At 41.7% G+C, this 20,585-nt stretch overlaps 1 protein-coding gene across 7 annotated transcripts in view; it reads left to right on the top strand.

Moving 5' to 3' along the window:
• Nucleotides 1-20,130: 20,130 nt before the first annotated feature.
• ETV6 (ETS variant transcription factor 6) overlaps nt 20,131-20,585 on the top strand; it is a 289,306-nt gene continuing 288,851 nt past the window's right edge. For 3 of the 7 annotated variants that reach the window (XM_086402002.1, XM_086402001.1, XM_086402003.1), the window contains exon 1: nt 20,155-20,577. In XM_086402002.1, coding sequence (XP_086258128.1) covers nt 20,545-20,577 — 33 coding nt within the window. In that variant the 5' untranslated portion in view covers nt 20,155-20,544. Of the gene's footprint in view, nt 20,578-20,585 lie in introns of all 7 variants that reach the window. The other 4 variants (XM_086402004.1, XM_086402006.1, XM_086402007.1 and 1 more) reach the window with 4 other exon arrangements.

Raw genomic sequence — 20,585 nt, 5'->3', positions numbered from 1 at the left:
AAAAAAAAACCAAAAAACAAAACAACGCAAAGTTTACCATTCTAGGTTTGAATTACTTTATATGTGATTAGAAGTCCTTGATTCACCTGAGAGAAAGTCAAGCAAGAAATCACAAAACATGAATGATGGGCAGAGTTTATGAAAGAAAGGTGTCACTGCAATCCTCAGACCCACATTAACAACAAAAAATAATAAAACTTAAAAACTTACCCCATATCGGAAAACATATATTTATATTTTTTAAATTGAAGTGTAGTTGACTTACATTATTGTATTAATTTCAGGTGTACAACAGTGATTCAGTATTTTTACAGTTTGTACTCCATTAAAAGATATTACAAGATAAAGATAAAAAATTCCCTGTGTTATACAATATATACTTGTAGCTTTTCTGTTTCATACATAGGTATTTTATGGTGTCATGTCTTATATTTAAGTCTTTAAACTATTTTGAGTTTATTTTTGTATATGGTGTGAGGGTCTGTTCTCACTTCGTTGATTTGCATGTAGCTGTCCAACTGTCCCAACACCACTTGCCGAAGTGTATTGTATATTGTATATTCTTGCCTCTTTGTCAAAGATTAATTGACCTTAGGTGTGTGGGCTTATTTTCCGGCTATTATGTTCCACTGATCCATATGTCTGTTTTTGTTGCCAGTACCACCCTATTTTGCTTACTGTAGCTTTGTAGTGTTGTCTGAAATCTGGGAGGGTTACGCCTCCTGCTCTCTTCTTTTTCCTCAGGGTGGCTTTGGCAATTCTGGGTCTTTTATGATTCTATATAAAGTCTATGATTATTTGTTCTATTATGGGTAATTTGATAGGGATCTCATTAAATCTGTAGATTGCTTTGAGTAATATGTCCATTTTAAAAGTATTAATTCTTCCTGTCCAAGAGCTTAGGATAGCTTTCCATTTCTTTGAATTATCTTCAGTCTCTTTTATTAATGTGTTGTAATTCTCAGCATGTAAGTCTTTCAACTTCTTAGTGTGGTTTATTCTTAAGTATTTTATTTTCTTTGATGTGATTTTTAAAGGAGGTTATTTATTTACATTCCCTGATATCTCATTGTTAGTGTAAAGGAATGAAACCAATTTCTGTATGTTATTGTTTTTTTAATTTTATTTATTATTTTTTAACACCAAAAGCATTTTGAACTGGGATATAGCCAGTCAACAATGTTGTGACAGTTCCACACGAACAGCAAAGGCACTCAGCCATCTTTATGTTAATCTTGTATCCTGTTATCTTGGTGAATTTGTGTATCAGTTCTAGTGGTTTTTACGTGGAGTCTTTAGAGCAGAGACCCTTAAGTTTGAACGCAGTTGGCTCTGATCCCTTCCCCTGTCCCCACACCTGGATCTTTGCCCGAGTGGGGCCCGTGTGGACTCTCAGCTCATGCTGGTCATGAACAGAGGTCCAGTGTACTGCCTGTGCGGGTCCCATGGCTCTGCTCAGAGCAAGTCTCCTTTGTCTTTCACAGTCAATTGCTACCCCAGCCTCCACCCTCCTGCCTGGTTGTAAAATCCCTCCACAGAGCTGGCCAGCCGGCGTGGACCCTAAGCATGTACTGGGAGGTGAGCTGCAATGGAGCAGCCATCATCAGAGATCTGGGCTGCTGCTGAGGCCCTGCCTGAGTAAGAGACAACAGTGGGTGCCGCCACCCAACCTGGACTCCTCCCCAGGGTGAGGTTGCTTCTGTGTCCTACAGCTGAGTCTTCCCCCAGCGTCCTAGATCCAGTGCCATGCCATTACATGGAGTGAGTGGGAGCAGATGATTCGCTCAACCATGGCCAGGTGTGCCGATAGGGGTCATGGAAGCCCAGAAGCCACTGGAGCAGACCTCTCTCCTCCTGTTCTGGGGGCAAAGCCAGCGTGTGAGCACTCCTTGCAAGTGGAGTCCAGCCATCTCACAGCCTTTTGTTAGTCTCAGAGTTCCTCCAGTCAGGAAAGTGGGCTGTCTTCCCTGCCTAGGACCCCACGACTGTGGAGTCCAGTGTAGCTCAGACCTCTCCCTCCCCAGGGCGTGTGTCCTCTTCCTCTCCGTCCCCCTCCCAGGGGCACAGGTTCTGACCTGGCAGCTTCTCTTCCTTTCCTACCCAGTTACGTGTGGATCTTTCTTACAGCCTTGTTGGCCCAGAAGTCTTTTTGCCAGTCTCTGGTTCTTTTTCAGTGAGAATTCTTCCATATGTAGATGAATTTTCAATGTGTTTGTGGGAGGAGGTGCGCTCCACCTCCTCCTACTTTGCCAGCTCAATCTGAAACCCCTATTTATGTGCTTTATTTTATTATTATTATTATTTTTTTTTGCCTGCATCACATGACTTGTAGGATCTTAGTTCCCCAACCAGGGATTGAACCAGCACCCTTGGCAGCAAAAGCACAGAGTCCCAACCACTGGACTGCCAAGTAATACTCATCTATGTATAGATTTTCAGGTAAAACACATGTTTAAGAAAACTGTGTGCTATTTTAATCAGTTTTTCCAATTAATCCAACATTAACCAATACCTAGTCCAGATCATGTCATGTAAGAAGGCTTCTCTAGAAATTTTAGAGTTTAATGAGATTTGTGTATAGTAGCTCTTCCCCTGTGAGATGCCCTTCCATGAAACTTTAAGTATACTGTACTATGTCCGTCTTTGCTAACAACATTTTAAACCTTTTCAAAAATTTTAAAATTTGCTAAACAGTGTTTTCAACAACACAGCAATCACTTATCACACAAGAACAGAGTCATCCTTGGGGCTTCCCAGGTGGCCCAGCGGTTAAGACTCTGTGCTTCCATTTATTGCAGGAGGCGTGGGTTCGATCTCTAATTGAGGAATTCAGGTTCCATATACTATGGCCCAGCCAAAAAACGAGAAGTCATCCTCAATAGCAGTCACATCTATACCAATTTGAAATAGAAAAAGTGTTCTTTTGAGTCTAAGTTTATGAAATATTACTTTACTATGGATTAGAACAAGACACACATTCTATCTGGCAACCTCAAATCAATATTTGGCACCTCTGCTGGGAATTCTGTAAAAATTGCCCTTTATGTTCAAACTGACAAAAACAGCTGGATATTACAAACTCAGAACTTTCTTAGGAAAGATGATTTAATGTGTGGTTAATTATTCATTAAGGGAGGAAGGAAGAAGACTGGAAAAGAAGTTTTGTTTCATTATTTCCCAACTATTTGGAATCAAAGAATCATGCAATTTGGAACTAAAGAGAAACTTAGAGGTCAGCAGGTTATGCTTCTGTCTTGTGGCAGAAATTTCTTCTTTAGATCAAATGGTCCCCATTCTGTTTTATTACCATCAAAAATGAGGTGTTCCCCATATTGGAGAGAAATATGCTTCATTCTTGAACAACTCAATTTAGAAAATTCTTTCTTGCTATCAATTTTATGCTGTCATATTGTCACCTCTACTCTTAGATATTAGTTCTGAAATTTGCAGTTTGAACACTTTGATCCTTGCATATTTTGAGGAACTGGATATATTTATCCCGGAGAAAACAAAATGTGTGTGTATGTCCTAGGTGGATTGTGGGTAAGAGTAACCAGCTTTTTAGTACAGAGGAAAATGATCTATGTGTTAGTTTAACAATTAAGCAATGTGGAGGCATGCCTTTGAAAGTAGTAAACTCATTTGTTGCAGAAGAGAGCAGTGATTATCGACTGGGAAATCTTCAGGATGGGATTCTTACATCAGATAGAAGGCCAAGGTAAGAAGCCTCTAAAATTCCTTCTAAAATTCCTTACTATACTTGACACTGTCCATAACTTTCTACTCCATAACATACTTGGTTCCTTCAAATATACATATATGTTATAGCTTCTAGATCTCTACACTATTCTATGTTGATCTGTTGTAAAAGCATGTTGATGTAATAATATCCTTGAAATTTTGTATTCAAAATTAAAATTTATAATTGGCAAACATGCTGCTGAAATAGGTCATCAGGAAATGGCCTCCCCTTGGTGACTTTGATACTGCTATTAAAAATCAATATTTGGGAATTCCCTAGTGGTTCAAGGGTTTGAACGGCACACATTCACTGACAAGGACCTGGGTTCAATCCCTGTTTGGGGAACTAAGATTCCACAAGCCTGCACCAGGGCGCAATGTATATATGAAATACAATGTATATATGAAATACAATGTATATATGAATACATTGTTGCTAAAGAGCCTTGGAAGACAGCAATTCTACCTAAAATGGCCAGAATTTATCCTTAGAACTAGAATGCCACTGACAAAATAATAATTGATTACTTTGTAGCCTATTTAAGGAAATAAGAACCAAGAATCACTTATTTGTAATTCCAGAAAACCATGAAAAACTATTTTTTAAGACTAATTTGGTGGCAGAATCTGATATGAACCACCAGAGGCTACTTGATTATCTGTATTTATCCTATTTATTCTGAACATTCACAGGTTTGACTGCTGAAGTATTTAGATGTTTGATTCAGAAGTATACTGTATTACCTTTCTAAATCCAAAAGATCTGAATTCAGAAACACATCTGGCCAAAGAATTTTGGCTTGGGGGCTATGAGCCTGTCATGTGTGACAGAAGATTGGTGGTGAGCATCTGTGTTATTTGGGGTCATAAGAGTTGGACACAACTTAGCAACTAAACCACTGCCACCAGCTTCTGTATATTAAAAAGAAAAGGATGTGATTCTACTTGCAGGAGTGTGGTGCTCCACACATTCTGAAGGATCCAGCAGTACAAATAAAAGCAATTATATCCTGAGTAAACCACGTCATGCTGGGCTATCAAACAGTAATGGAAATCTTCAACACCCACTCCCCTACCCCTGCATACACACACAAATACAAAATAACTAGATAGAGACCAAACACATTACAAATCAAGGGGGAAAATGGAAAAAAAATACAATCATTGCAAAGATTTTTAAATGACATATTAATCACAGTAGGCTACCTCATGCTATGATGCTAAATCAGCTTGACTATCTCACTGACGTAACACAAATGAGATTGATTTTCTCTCTCTTACTGCACAGGAATCCAGATCGGAAGGAGACCCTGCTCCATAGTTACTGAAGGGCTTGGTGGATGAAGGTTTTGCCATGTGGCATATGTTGTTGCAACAGGATAAAAGAACATGTGGAAAACTCTGACCCTTCCAGCTTTGGATGGAAGATGATATGTCACTTGCATTCCTGTTGTTCAGGATTACTCACCTTGCCTCCCCAAACTTAAGTGTTCATATGGATAAGCATAAAAAATGTTTGCCAATCATGACCATCTTTCCCATAAAAGGAAAAAAAAAAGAAACAGAAAAGATGGGACAAATAGGAATTTAAAACAACATGGTACAAACAAGTTCAGAGAAATCTATAATTACAATACACAAATGGGGTACACTCATAGTAAAATAGCAGGGCTCCCCAGGTGGCACAGTGGTCAATAATTCGCCTGCCAAGAGGAGACATAAGACACTCAGGTTCAGTCTCTGGGTTGGGAAGATCCAGTGGAAGAGGAAACGGCAACCTACTCCAGTATTCTTGCCTGGGAAATTTCATGGACAGAGGAGCCTAGCAGGCCATAGTCCATGGGGTCACAAAGGGTCAGACATGACTGAGTACGCCTACATAACCAAAAAAACAGGTAACGTCAGAAGGGATTGTTTTAAAAATCTGCTTATATGATGTTTAGAAGAGATCCATCAAACATGTTAGAACAAATAAAGCCTAAAATAAAAAGGCAAAAAAGGATAAAACAGGAAAATATTTAACAGATATGGCTATATTTTTATTAGAAGTATAAAGATTAAAAAATTATTCAGTTCAGTTCAGTTGCTCAGTCGTGTACAAGTCTTTGCAACCCCATGGACTGCAGCATGCCAGGGGTACCCTGTCAATCACCAACTCCCAGAGCTTGCTCAAACTCATGTCCATCCAGTCAGTGATGCCATGCAAACATCTCATCCTCTGTTGTCCCCTTCTTCTCCTGCCTTCAATCTTTCCCAGCATCAGAGTCTTTTCCAATGAGTCAGTTTTTCACATCAGGTGGCCAAAATATTGGAGCTTCAGCTTCAGCATCAGTCCTTCCAGTGAATATTCAGGACTGATTTCCTTTAGGATGGATTGGTTGGATCTCCTTGCAGTCCAAGGGACAGACTCTCAAGAGTCTTCTCCAACACCTCAGTTCAAAAGCATCAATTCTTCAGCATTCAGCTTTCTTTATAGTCCAACTTTCACATACATGACTACTGGAAAAACCATAGCCTTGACTAGATGGGCCTTTGTTGGCAAAGTAATGTCTCTGTTTTTAATATGCTGTCATGGAGAAGGCAATGGCACCCTCCCTCCAGTACTGTTGCCTGGAAAATCCCATGGATGGAGGAGCCTGGTAGGCTGCAGTCCATGGGCTCGCACAGAGTCAGATACGACTGAAGTGACTTAGCAGCAGCAGCAGCAGCAGCAGCTTGGTCATAGCTTTTCTTCTAAGAAGCAAGCGTCTTTTAGTTTCATGGCTGCAATCACCATCTGCAGTGATTTTGGAGCCCCCCAAGATAAAGTCTGACACTGTTTCCACTGTTTCCCCATCTATTTGCCATGAAGTGATGGGACCAAATGCCATGACCTTAGTTTTCTTAATGTTCAGTTTTAAGCCAACTTTTTCACTCTCCTCTTTCACTTTCATCAAGAGGTTCTTTAGTTCTTCTTTGCTTTCTGCCATAAGGGTGGTGTCATCTGCATATGTGAGGTTATTGATATTTCTCCCAACAATCTAGATTCCAGCTTCTAGATTGTGCTTCATCCAGCTGGCATTTCTCATGATGTACTCTGCATATAAGTTAAAAGCAGGGTGACAGTATACAGCCTTGATGTACTTCTTTCCAATTTGGAATCAGTCTGTTTTTCCATGTCCAGTTCTAACTGTTGCTTCTTGACCTGCATACAGATTTCTCAGGAGGCAGGTCAGGTGGTCTGGTATTCTCATATCTTTCAGAATTTTCCAGTTTGTTGTGATCCACACAGTCAAAGGCTGTGGCGTAGTCAATAAAGCAGAGGTAGATGTTTTTCTGGAACTCCCATGCTTTTTTGATGATCCAACAGATGTTGGCAATTTGATCTCTGGTTCCTCTGCATTTTCTAAAACCAGCTTGAAGTTGGTTCATATACTGTTGAAGCCTAACTTGGAGAAATTTGAGCATTACTTTGCTAGCATGTGAGATGACTGAGATTGTGCAGTAGTTTGAACATTCTTTGGCATTGCCTTTGGGATTGGAATGAAAACTGATCTTTTCCAGTCCTGTGGTGACTGCTAAGTTTTCCAAATTTGCTGGCATATTGAGTGCAGCACTTTCACAGCATCATCTTTTAGGATTTGAAATAGCTCAACTGGAATTCCATCACCTCTACTAGCTTTGTTCATAGTGATGCTTCCTAAGGCCCACTTTACTTTGAGTTCCAGGATGTCTGTCTCTAGGTGAGTGATCACACCATTGTGATTACCTGGGTCATGAAGATCTTTTTTTATATAGTTCTCCTGTGTATTCTTGCCACCTTTTCTTAATATCTTCTGCTTTTTTTGGTCCTTTATTGTGCCCATCTTTGCATGAAATGTTCCATTGGTATCTCTAACTTTCTTGAAGAGATCTCTAGTCTTTCCCAATCTATTGTTTTCCTGTATTTCTTTGCACTGGTCACTGAGGAAAGCTTTCTTATCTCTCCTTGCTATTCTTTGGGACTCTGCTTTCAAATGGGTATATCTTTCCCTTATTCCTTTGCCTTTCGCTTCTCTTCTTTTCTCAGCTATTTGTAAGGGCTCCTCAGACAACCATTTTGCCTTTTTGCATTTCTTTTTCTCGGGGATGGTCTTGGTCACTGCCTCCTATACAATGTCACAAACCTCTGTCCATAGTTCTCCACGCATTCTATCAGATCTAATTCCTTAAATCTATTTGTCACTTCCACTGTATAATCGTAAGGAATTTGATTTAGGTCATACCTGAATGGTCTAGTGGTTTTCCCTACTTTCTTCAGTTTAAGTCTGAATTTGGCAAAGGAGTTCATGATGTGAGCCACAGTCAGCTCCTGGTCTTGTTTTTGCTGATTGTATAGAGCTTCTCCATCTTTGGCTGCAAATAATATAATCAGTCTGATTTTGGTATTGACCATCTGGTGATGTTTAGAGTCTGGTCCATGTTTCGAGTCTTCTCTTGTGTTATTAGAAGTGGGTATTTGCTATGATCAGTGCATTCTCTTGGCAAAAAAAATGATTAAGTATTAATATAAAGGGGGACACGTAATAGTATTTTAAAAGCCCAATTCTCTAGTAAGATATAAAAATTCTAAACTTATGTGCACCTACTACAACAGTATCAAATTATAAAAGTAAAACTTGATAACATGAAGAGAGAATATGCCTCACAAAGCTTAAAGTAGTTACTACATGACTTTTTATAGAAAAAATTTGTAGTCCACTGTACCTGGACACAAATAATCTCAACAAATTCCAAATATCAGCATCAAGTAATGACCATCTTTGAACTGGAATGCTATTAAGATATCAATAAAAAAAATAAGTTTAAAAATTCCATGCTTCTGAAAAAATGAAAAAGAAACCACAGTTGAAAATAATGCACATGTGAAAGGAGAAATGATAATGGAAATTTTAGACTACTCTGCAGTAAATGACAATGAAACTGTTATATATTAGAATTTGATAGATGGCCAAGCATGAACAATTAGGACCTCAGTAAGGGCACTAATTACAGTGCTTATAAACAGGCCAGATGTGTTTAAATCCAAGAGTTTAGATACTTGGGCGGAGACAGTCTAGTAGGTCACCTTGGGAAAACAATAGAGAACCATTCATTATGTTGAGAATAGGTAAGTAAAGTGGGGGGGGGGGGGGTGGGGAATCAAACATTTATCAATCTTTTCCTACGTGATTATACTGGTAAGCAGTCAATGATCAATCAGCTGGAAACACTGGTGCGGGTGGACAAGTTGAGGCTTGCAGAGAAATCCAAGAGAGCAATCATATTCAGATGCCCAAGTGAGCCTCTGAAAGGGAGCTTGTGGAGCAATCTGTGGGCTGGTCATGGGATTCAAGAGCGAGGACTCACTGCAGTCCCGTGGTGACCTCTGAACCTAACCATCACCAAACTTGACTGCAACAAACCTCTGAAAGCTGTGACCACGACTTCCACTCTGTCTTCCAGTTTCCTGCAGGCGTTCCTGTAGCCGATACTAATTCAGAACCAGAAGGGAAAGGGGATTCTAGAAAACAGCCCCATTTAGAGTAGTCCACCGTTTCTTAATCTGGCAGCTGTGCATCTTCTTTTCAACCACTTCTAAATATGGATAATAGCAAAATCATGTTTCCACTTAAGATGTAACTACCCTCACACAACTGCAAAGACACTTACCATCTCCCCCAGATGATCCACACATGAGATCCACTTTTCAATGATAGTCCTACAGCAGGACCTCACTCATCCTTTAATATCCTGTAACTGTTAATATTGTATGTTACATGGTAGATGAATGGGAGAGGAAAAACGAAACAAGCCGTGTGTGTGTGTGTTGCAGACACAGGCAACAGCTCTTCTCACCCCCACACATTCATATCAAAAAGAAAATACACTCAATACTACCATCCTCATTTCTGCAATTGGTCACCTGATCATTAATATTTGTAAATCTCCTTTCCCCACTATCCATTTAGTATTCTCTGCACTCAGGAAGCACCTCAGCTTTCCTGGGGTATCACCCAAATTTTAATTCCCAAAGGATCTGTAGTATTTGCAGTCCTGCTGTATTGGGTTGTTGTTTTCTATCAGGCTTTCCAGACGCTCAGTGGTAAAGAATCTGCCTGCCAATGAGGAGACACAAGACACACGGGTTTGATCCCTGTATCGAGAAGATCCTCTGGAGGAGGAAATGGCAGCCCACTCCAGTATTCTTGCCTGAAGAATCCCATGGACAGAAAAGCCTGGTGGGCTACAGTCCATGGGGTTGCAAAGAGTCAGACAAGACCAAGAACACAGTTTTCTGTCAACTTTTTCCATGGTGCATATGAATATGAAGAGGTATTCCCAGAGGATCCATTGTTACTCCACCTTGCTCCCATTGTGTGGTAGCAACCCAGTTTCCCCTTGAGGATCAGGATCAGTTACACTAGCTAATATATATTAAGCCCCCTTTTTTTTTCTCCTGCTGGTTGGTTCAGTGGCATGAGAAACTCAAACTGTCCAGGTTATAGTCTCAGCTTCCACTTTGGTAGAAGCATTGCCATGTCTATGGTGAAAACACACTTCCTTGGGAACTAAGACGTCTAAACCAACAGAGCACACCATTCAGAGGATAGGAAGCATCATTTTTACTAGTGGAGCTCTGGAGTTCAGAATAAAAGCAACCAGTTCCATTTCTACCGCTTGATTCTTGGAATGGAGAGAAGCACCACAGGGTGGCTGCTTGCCCAGTGCATATACACTGGAAGAATTTACTCCACCCTTGCACAGTGGTGCCACCCAGCTGAACCACAACTGAGTCTTCAAAGGGCCATCTCACTATCCTAGCAAGCTAATTGCTTCAAAGTAATGGGGAACATCACAGCTCAGTGAATTCCATAAGCTCAAGCCCATTGCTGCCGTTTGTGTGCTCAGTCAGCCAGTCCTGTCTGACTCTGCAACCTCATAGACTGTAGCCCGTCAGCTTCCTCTGTCCATGGGATTCTCCAGGCAAGAACACTAGAGTAGGTTGTCATTTCTTCCTCCAGGGGGATCTTCCTGACTCAGGGATCAAACCCGTGTCTCCTGGGTCTCCTGCATTGTAGGTGGATTCTTTACTGCTGAGCCATTGGGTTGCTGTCCTTTACTTGATACAGAATCAACTTCCTGTCCAGAAGTGATGCTGTATCGAATACTCTGAGGATGAAGAGGGCATTTTTTAAGTCCACAATCAGTGATTTTTCTCAAAGCTTGGCAGACAAAAAAGGTAAGTCCATTTCCAGTTCTGACCACTGGAAGGGTTTTTTGTGACCACTATCCTTTAGAGCCACTCCAGAGTGGGGCAGTATGGCCACAGTTTTCCACTCTCAGCTGATATCAGCATGTTGACTGAAAACCACCTGAAAACAGGCCTGAACTTTGTCTTCGTTAGTATAGTGGACACAGAGAACTTCCAATGAGGCTGTAGGTGTGGGTTGAGAGACAGGAGGCAGTTTAACAGGAGTAAGAACAATAGGAATCTGAGCCAGTAGCTCAGGCAACTTCCTTGTGCCTTTAGGACCTGCTTGTGCCCAAACCTGTATATACTTCCACTCACACTGGAGCACTGCTGTGTGTGCCCAGCCCAGTGGCTTCCTGGGTTTTGTCATGGGTCTTTCAAATTTCAGTGGGTCTTCTGGATCAAAGGGCTCAAGGGGCAGAGGAGCACCCACACAGCATGGGTCTGTTGTAGAGTCTTCTTTTACACTGGGCCCCACTGAAAACTGGGAGCCAGTAGAAGTAATGCTTCTTCCTCTGGGGTGGGAAGGGTTAGATCCAGCAGCTTATTCTTCCCCTTAATAGAGATATCATGACCATGCCCCAGATTAGAGAGGGTAGTCACTAAGGCAGAAAGCCCCTAAGCTTTTGTGCAATTTATTTTTACCCTCTGGATAGTTGCTACTTCCTGCTGATCAGGTCCGGTCCATATGCTGTCACTGCCATAATGAACGAAAGTGATATTTTGTGGAATGCAGAGGCAATCCATGTCTTTTCAGACTAAATGATGATACAGGGCTGTAGTGTTGATAAAGGCTTGAGACAGGACAGTGAAGTGTATTGTCACCCCTACCAGGTGAAAGCTAACTATTCTTTGTCGTCTTTACTATGAGACAGGGGATCTTCCTGACCCAAGGATCAAACCCAGGTCTCCTGCATTGCAGTCAGACACTTTACCCTCTAAGCTACCAGGGAAGTCCCCCCTTACTATGAGAGATAAGAGAAAAAGTATTCACCAGGTCAAGTGCTGCATAATGGGTACCAAGGATGGTACTGATGTGCTCCAAAAAAGAAACCTCATTTGCAAAAGCAGATACTTTTGGAATCATGACCTGATTAAGTTCACCATAACCCACCAGCATTCACAAAGACCTGTCTCTCATTCACAGGCCAATAGGTGAAATGAATGGGAACGTAGTAGAAATCACGACTTCTCCATCCTTTAAGACTTTTATTGTGGCCACAATCTCTGTAATTCCTCCAAGAATGCTATTACCTTTAGTCTGTTATTTTGGCAAGAAAAAGTTATTCTAGGAATATCTTTTTTCTGGCCTTTAGTTTTTATTTTTAACTGGAGGATAATTGCTTTATAATGTTGTGTTGGTTTCTGTATACACTTTCTGGTCTTTTTTTATCATAAATCCCTCACTTCATAATTTGGGGAACAACATGGGGATCCTACCATTTGGTGAATATATAAATTCCAACTCTGTATTTCAGACCTGGGAAAATAATCATGGAGCAGATTTAAGCCAAAACTCCACTTATTGAGTTTCTAGGACTCAGTGTTAACTCAGAGCCAGTGTGCAGTAACTGCCCCCAATTCTGGTTGTTTCTCCTTCCCTAATGCTCAACCATACTGGTAAGTGGCCACAAGTGCCTTCGGGGAATGGTAGGTAGAGGCTTATAGTACATATTTTTGGGCAGTGTAGTGGGTTTCTTTCTTAAGGAGAGCTGCTTCCCCTTAATTTAAGGGGCTCTGTATCTACTCAGTCTGGACCAAATCAAGTCTGGGAATAAGTCAGGGACCCAGCACTGTTACTGGGACACAAATCACAATTTTTGACTCTAGACCTAGAGCTTTTTTTGTGTATACAAACCAAGTAAGACTTTATTAGGATGTCTATTTATTTCAGTCCAAGGGAGATCACAATAAATTAGCCAGTTACAAAGATCAAACCATTCTGATGACCAGTTTAGTTCTGCTGTCCATTATGACAACCATGTTCTCTTTTTTTCTGGTAGGTGACACCATCCTACAGCAAGTGTAGGCAGAAAGTGAAGAGGAACCAAAGAGCCTCTTGATGAAGTTGAAAGAGAAGAGTGAAAAAGCTGGTTTAAAACTCAACAATCAAAAAACAAAGACCAGTCCCATCTGGCAAATGGGTGGGGGAAAAATGGAAATAATGACAGATTTCATTTTCTTGGGCTCCAAAATCACTACAGATGGTGACTATAGCCATGAAATTAAAAGATGCTTGCTCCTTGGTAGAAAAGCTATGACAAACCTAGATAGTGTATTAAAAAGCATAGATAGCACTTTGCTGACAAAGGTCCGTCTAGTCAAAGCTATGGGTTTTCCAGTAGTCATGTACGGATGTGAGAGTTGAACCACAAAGAAGGCCGAGTGCCTAAGAATTGATGCTTTCAAACTGTGGTGCTGGAGAAGACTCTTGGACAGCAAGGACATCAAACCAGTCAATCCTAAAAGAAATCAACCCTGAATAGTCATTGGAAGGTTGCTGGAGCTGAAACTCCAATACTTTGGCCACCTGATGTGAAGAGCAGACTCACTGGAAAATACCCTGATGCGGGGAAAGACTGAAGGCAGGAGAAGGGGATGACAGAGGATGAGATGGTTGGATGGCATCACCAATTCAATGGACATGAGTTTGAGCAAAATCTGGGAGACAGTGAAGGACAAGGAAGCCTCGTGTGCTGCAGTCCACGTGGTCACAAAGAGTCAGACAGGACTAAGCGACTGAACAACAACAACAAAGATAGTTAAGCCATGTGACTTAGCACCTGTCACTCCAGTATCCCACCATTGTCAGTGAATTCAATGGCTCACAGAGAAAGACTACTACAGAACTCCACAGGGATGCTGGTGTTTGCTTTAACAATGCACTACTTAAAGCCTCATGGAAGGGAGTGTCTTCTGAACCCTTCCAAATCATAATTAGGGGACAGTTGCACAGTTCTCACAAAACAAATCCACTCCAGCATTCTGATTGCTTATCTTTTGGATACCTTCCATCTATGCAGTGTGAGATGGATTTTTAAAAAGGTGATCTTCAGGTACTACTTGATGGAAAACAGTTTCATAGTTTGTGTGTGTGGGTGGAGTTTTGAGTAATATGGGACAAGGCCTGAGGATAGAAATGGGTAATGAACTAAGAGATCTGAGCAGAGATAGGCGATTCAGCAGTGATTATACATGAACTATAGAAGTTAGGTGCTGAAAAAAGGGGAGTGGCAATAATCCAAGCTGAAGAGTTAGTGCTTCTGGAAAGATTAAGAATCTGTGAAATGAAACAGATTTGGGACGAGGCAATATTTATGGCATAAAAGAGAGCAGCATGTCAAAAATTATTTTGAGGTTCATTAACTTGGAGGTTGATAATATGGTGGCATTAGTAAGAGAGATGAGGACGCCATGGGGAGAAGGCATATGGAATACAATAGTTTGAAGGTTAGATGGGGAAAGACGTGATAGAGGACTGAAAAATGCTAAAAATACAAATGGCTGGACAGGCCTATGGGAAGCTGATCATTTTGCACAGTGATTTTGTTTTAAACAACTGAAAAAAAATTTATTATTTTTTGGCCAGACTGCATGGCATGTGGGATCTTAGTTCCCTAGCCTCCCTGCATTAGGAGCAGGGAGTCTCAACCACTGGACCACCAGGGAAATCCCTGGCAGGGACTCTTAAGGTTTAAAAACCATTGTCTTATTTGGATAAGCATAAACACTTCTCGTCTTCTTTCCCACCCCACTAGTTATAACAGAACCCTTTTAAAGAAGCATGCCCACTGGGTTAAGGAACGCTGGAGTGGCAGAGATACGTGGATGGTGTTTCTTTTTGCAGTCTATGTTTTTAAAATGTTATTATTTTCATTGTAAAAATATAACTATATTATGATAATGACTATGTTTTTAAATTAAGCACATCCACTTTCCACATGTTCTTAACTGTTCATTCTTCCCCACTATTCCGCCCTCCTCATCACTCTTGTAGGATAAAGATTAGACATTCAGGTCCTCTTCCAGTTTGTAGAAAGTCACAAGAGACTGTAATTCATTCCCTAACACCCCAAACAAATTACATAGTCTACACGCTGCTGCTGCTGCTGCTAAGTTGCTTCAGTCGTGTCCAACTCTGTGCGACCCCATAGACAGCAGCCCACCAGGCTCCGCTGTCCCTGGGATTCTCCAGGCAAGAACACTGGAGCAAGTATAGTCTACATAATTACCCCCCCCCCCAAAAAAAAATCAGAGAGATGAGAGAACAAAGAAACCTCAGTGAATTAAATTTCAGAAAATGACAGTTCTTCAAATGAAAGAAAAGATCCGCATTGGTTCTCACCATTGACTGAATTATAGACAAGAGGACCCCACCACAGATGATGGCAAGGAGAAATCAGCCTAACTTTTAACAAATTTTAATGGCTGAAACAGCCATTTAATGGCTGAAAGCGAAACTATACTATCTCACAATTCTTTCCCACTGATTTTCATGAACCACTGGGATCGGACCACAAATAGAAGGACAGTGAAGAAGAGCTGAGAGACACTTTCAGAGACACATTGGACTTTCAGTTAAGACAGACTTACAGATGGTGGGAGAACTGAGAAAACTCATGGCACTCCAGGCCTTCAGCTAACAAAACTGAAGGTCAGGGCAGGAGAGAAGGGAGCACCTACTCAAAGGCTTGAAAGATAATGAAGATACCAAGCAAGGCAGAACAGCTGAGATAACAGCACTCAGACAGTATCTAAGAGAAGTTCTGATCCTGCCTGAATCGAACTGCAAAATTACAACAAAGCTCACATCTGGCTCGATTATAAATTGTATTAACTCAGCTCCAGTTCTTACAGGAGAATGTGTGTACCCCTTTGGGGCGGGGGAAATATCATTTAATTCATTCTCTACTGTGTATTTTTACATAATGTATGTATTTTTATATAAAATGTCCAGTAAAAAAATCAATACACACACACAAAGGTAAGAAAATGTAACCCATGGTCAAGAAAGGAAACCAATAGGAGTTAACCAAGAAAACATTGTATTTGAGAACTGTCACAGTATAACAATGCTAAAGGATTTAAAAGTAGAACTCATGTATAATGATATGGGCAACTTCAGAGAAATGATGAAGAATATTAAAAAATGGAAATGCTAAAAATAAAAAAAACAGTATCAGAAGTAAAGAACTAGATAGGTTTCATAGTAAGTTGGATGATACAGAGGAAAAAACTTAGAAAAGAGATAAATAGTCATAGAAAGCATCCAAATAGAAAGTTAAAGGGAAAAAAGAGTATTTAGGTCTATGGAACAATGTCATATGGTCTAACACTTGCATCAGCTGGAGTAAAAAAAAGAATAGGACAAAGAATGGACAGAAAGAATATTCAAAGAGCTAATACATGAGAATTTTCCAAAACTGATGAAAGATATCAAATAGGTCCAGGAATAGTTGCCAACATCAAGAATTAAAAAAACAACTACCAACCCCCTATATGTAGGCAAATCCTAGTCACAATTTTGAAAACCACATTTATAGAGCACATCTTAAAGACAGCCAGAGAAAAAAAGACATTATGAACTGGGAGCTAAAATATGAACTACAAATGAATCTTAATCAAAAATAATGGAGACAGAGATGGAATGACATGTTTAAAGTGCCAAAAGGAAAAAAAAAATCCATCAACATAAAATTTTATATACAGTTGAAAATTATTCTTCAAAAATGAATGTGAGCTAAAGACATTCTGACAGACAAAGCTGAGAAGACTCTGTCTCCAATAAGAAATGCCAAAGAGGTTCTTGAGGACAAAAAGAAATAATACTAGATCTGCAAGAAGGAATAAGAAAGTACCAAAAAGGATAAATAGTTGGGCAGATGAAAAAGAGACACATATTTTAGTACCTTCATTATACACATATATTTACAATATTAAGAAAAAAGTATCAACCACTACACAATGTATGGTGGGTTTCATAATAGGTAGAAATAAAATATAGGACAATATCATAAAGGATGGGAGAATAATAATGAAATTATACTGTTGTAAGTTTTCTTATATATCCATAAGTTAGAATATTATTTGAAGATAGACTGTGGTAATTAAAGACACAAATTGTAATTTCTAGAGCAACCACTATATTCAGCATAGAAACAGAACACTAGAAAGACCATCTAGGAATTTAAATGGAACATGAAAAAAATACCTTACTACCCCAAAGAAATCAGGAAACAAGGAATAGAGAAACACCTGACAAACGGGAACAAATGAACGAAAAGAACGTCCTTCAACCATAATTACTGAGTAGTTTGGGAATTAGTTTGTTATAGACTTGATAATGTTTTTCATGAATTCAACCTAAAACTGCAAAACAAAATACAGCTAGCTATATGTGAAGCTCATACTGCAGTTAAATTATTTTGACACAATTAACATTGTTTGAATCACAAATAATATCAAGCTGCTTTATACACTTCAGTTCAAACAAGTTTAAAAAAAGTTAAACAAGAAGCAAGATCTCCATTCTAACACAAATTTGCAGCAGTTCTATTTTTCTGAGCTCAAACTACAGTTCCAACAGTGGTTTTGGATTTTGACACAAGTGAAAAAGACATTTTCGTATTTAAAATCCACTTCACTGTGCAATTGAGGCATTTCCACCTAATTTTCAATTGGAAATGATTAACCTGCAATGTAATGGCATACTAAAGGTGAAATATCAAGAGAATTTATAGAATTCCAATAAAATTGTATAACTGCCTTATAAGCAATAAATACGCTCAAGTAAAACCATATGCTCATGGATTGATGTATTTGGCAGTATCCTATCTGGGTGAAAAGATATTTCCAAATGAAATAAGTAAAATCTCATGAGAGATCCACATTAACAGATAAACCTTTGCAATCAATTGTGATGATAGAGAACATTTACTTTAAACTGATGTTTAACTTAGTGAAATGTTATCCCCCTAAAAAAGAGTTCCATTCCTCTCATTGTTAGACTTGTATTACAACTCTTATTATTACACCTTATATCTTGTTTGTTTTCTCATTGTTACATAAGTAACTACAAAATCTAAATTTTGTCTCTTGGGGCACAAAGCCTAATATATTTAATATCAGGAGCTTTCTAGAAAGAGATCACCAGCCCCTGGATAAATGCAACATTTGCCACAGCAGCTACTGCAATATTTTGCTTTGGACCACACACACTCATTTAAACGACTTTTGTGAGTCACCTGGAGAAAGTTAGGAGAGAGAATAAAGTTGAGCGTTAATTCGGTCCTGAGGTTAAATAATTGTAGCTAACATTGAGCAGGTAAAATATATAGCAAGCACTCAGATAATCACTTCGTATATATCTGCTCATTTAACACTCACAGGAATCTTAAGAGATAGGTACTATTCCCCACCCCCCAGCCCACCCCACCCCATTTTACCCAAGCTGAGAACGTGAGCTGTCAAAGATCATACTGGTAAGTAAGGGATGTAGAGGTTTATAGGACTTAACCCAGCAATGGGACATCAGAACCAATGCCAGCAACACCAGCCATGGGATCAAAGGCAGATACGTGTGTGTGGATTGGGATGGGGGGCAGCAGGTGGTTCAAGGCAGAAGAGTTGGTGTGGATGTGAGCCCTCCCGGGAAGAATAGGACTACCAGGTGACAAGGACTTCTGAGGTCCTCGGAGACTCACAAAATCCCATTATTCCCACCTTCCCAGAAACAGGGCTTTCCCATTCCAACCCCTTAAATAAATCCTGGTTCAGAGTGTTCTTCGAATGAGCGCGTAAAAAAGTCTGCACAAGATTTATCACGTGGAGAGATGAAGGGAAGTGGGTAGGAAAATGGGGAGGCTCTGGGAAATGAGTCGTGGTCTATATATTCATAATTTAATACACATCCATACGTTAAAGCCGAAAGTACTAACAGGGTTTAGAATTTACATATAAATTAATGACGTGTCCACTTCAGCGGTGGACGCTTCGGAGCATTTTCAGAGACTATAAACAACAATAAAAATAATAGAGTGATCAGACAACACGTACTCAAGGATAGAACCTTCAGCCCCACTGGCTTTAACCTCCTCTCAATTGTTTTCCCAGCCAAATATTCTTCCCACCCTCCCGGCAGGATCCCGGGGGTCGTCCCATCTGGCAGTGACGGCTTCTGAGAAGCGGTCCGGGGAGGGCTATTATCTCCAGGAACCCGTTCTGTCAACTTTGTACTCGAGTCCCCTTTGTCGGTTGGTAGCGGCCGCTATTGCTTTAAAAGGACTGCGGATTTCGAAAGACGGAGGAAGGGTGGCTGGGGGTGGTGGTGGTCAGGAAAAGGAACTCAACCGCCTTTGATAACTGCCCAGCAGCCTTCCCTTCTCCAGAACGCGTGCTCGGCCGGGCAGCGCCCGCATCCCCAGCCGGGCGGGTGCGCGCGCGCACCTAGCGTTTTCTGGGCGCCCACCTCGGCGGGGAATTCCCCCCCGCGGCCGGGCGGGCATCTGCGGGCAGCAGCCCCGCTTTGTCTCCGGCGGCGTCGCGCTCCGCCGCTCGCCCGCTCGCCCCTTTTCCCCGGTGCGGGCTGTAACCCGATCTCCCATTTCCTGGTGGATTCTCTTAAAGAGGCCGCGGTCTAGTAGCAGAACAAAGGCTATTGTTTTATTTCCTCCTTCGGATTCCGCGTCCTTACCGGAATGTCCCTTCCTATATAATTATTTTCATTGCGTCTGCGCTCGGCTCGGGGTGGCGGGGGAGGTGGGGGCGGAGGAAAAATTAAAAAAAAAAAAAAGCCCTGTGCCTTTCAGTGTATCTAAGAGACGGAACTAGGGGAGGGGGAGGCGTTGATCCTGTCCGGAGGGTTCTGGGGCCCCGAGCGCGAGCCCGGCGGCGGCCCAGCGGAGCTTAGCAGCCCCGCGCCCGGGCCCCGGGGGCCTCGCGCACCGTCCCCCGCCCCCCGACCGCCGCGCCGGCCTCTCTCCCCCTCCCCCGCGCGGCTTTTATTTCCCGATGCCGGGCTGTAACCCGAGCTTTTATTTCCTGGTGGCTCCTTTAAGAGGCAGAGCTCAGTGCTGGGAATTCACGTCAGTTTCTGCACTGAAACTCTCAAGATCAATGAGCAAAGAGCTTTCTCAGTTCTGCCTTTCAGTTTCTCTCTTCCAGGAAGGAAAACATTCGAGAGAGAGAGAGGGAGGGCGAGGGAGAGCGGCGGGAGGGCGGGGGGCGGGGGCGCCGGCCCGGGTGGGAGGAGAGAGCGGGGCAGGCCGGCCGGGCTAGCGCCCCGGGTCGCCGCGCCGCGACCTGCAGACCCCGCCGCCGCGCCGCCCGCTCCCACGCCCCCGCCACCCCGCGCGCGGCGACTCGGCCGGCGCCCGGCCCGCCCCGCCCCGCCCCGCGCGCTCGCGGCCCCCCGGGGCGGCCGCCGGGAGAGATGCTGCAAGAAACTTCTTAAATGACCGCGTCCGGCTGGCCGTGGAGCGTTTCTGGGTTGGGGAGAGGAAAGGAAAGTGGAAAAAAAACTGAGAACTTCCTGATCTCTCTCGCTGTGAGACATGTCTGAGACTCCTGCTCAGTGTAGCATTAAGGTAAAGAT

Source organism: Bos grunniens, chromosome 5 (genome assembly GCF_055505025.1).
Source record: "Bos grunniens cultivar Pamir isolate PY7600 chromosome 5, Bosgru_T2T1.0, whole genome shotgun sequence".
Taxonomy (NCBI): domain Eukaryota; kingdom Metazoa; phylum Chordata; class Mammalia; order Artiodactyla; family Bovidae; genus Bos; species Bos grunniens.
This window is presented reverse-complemented; position numbering and strand designations above follow the sequence as displayed.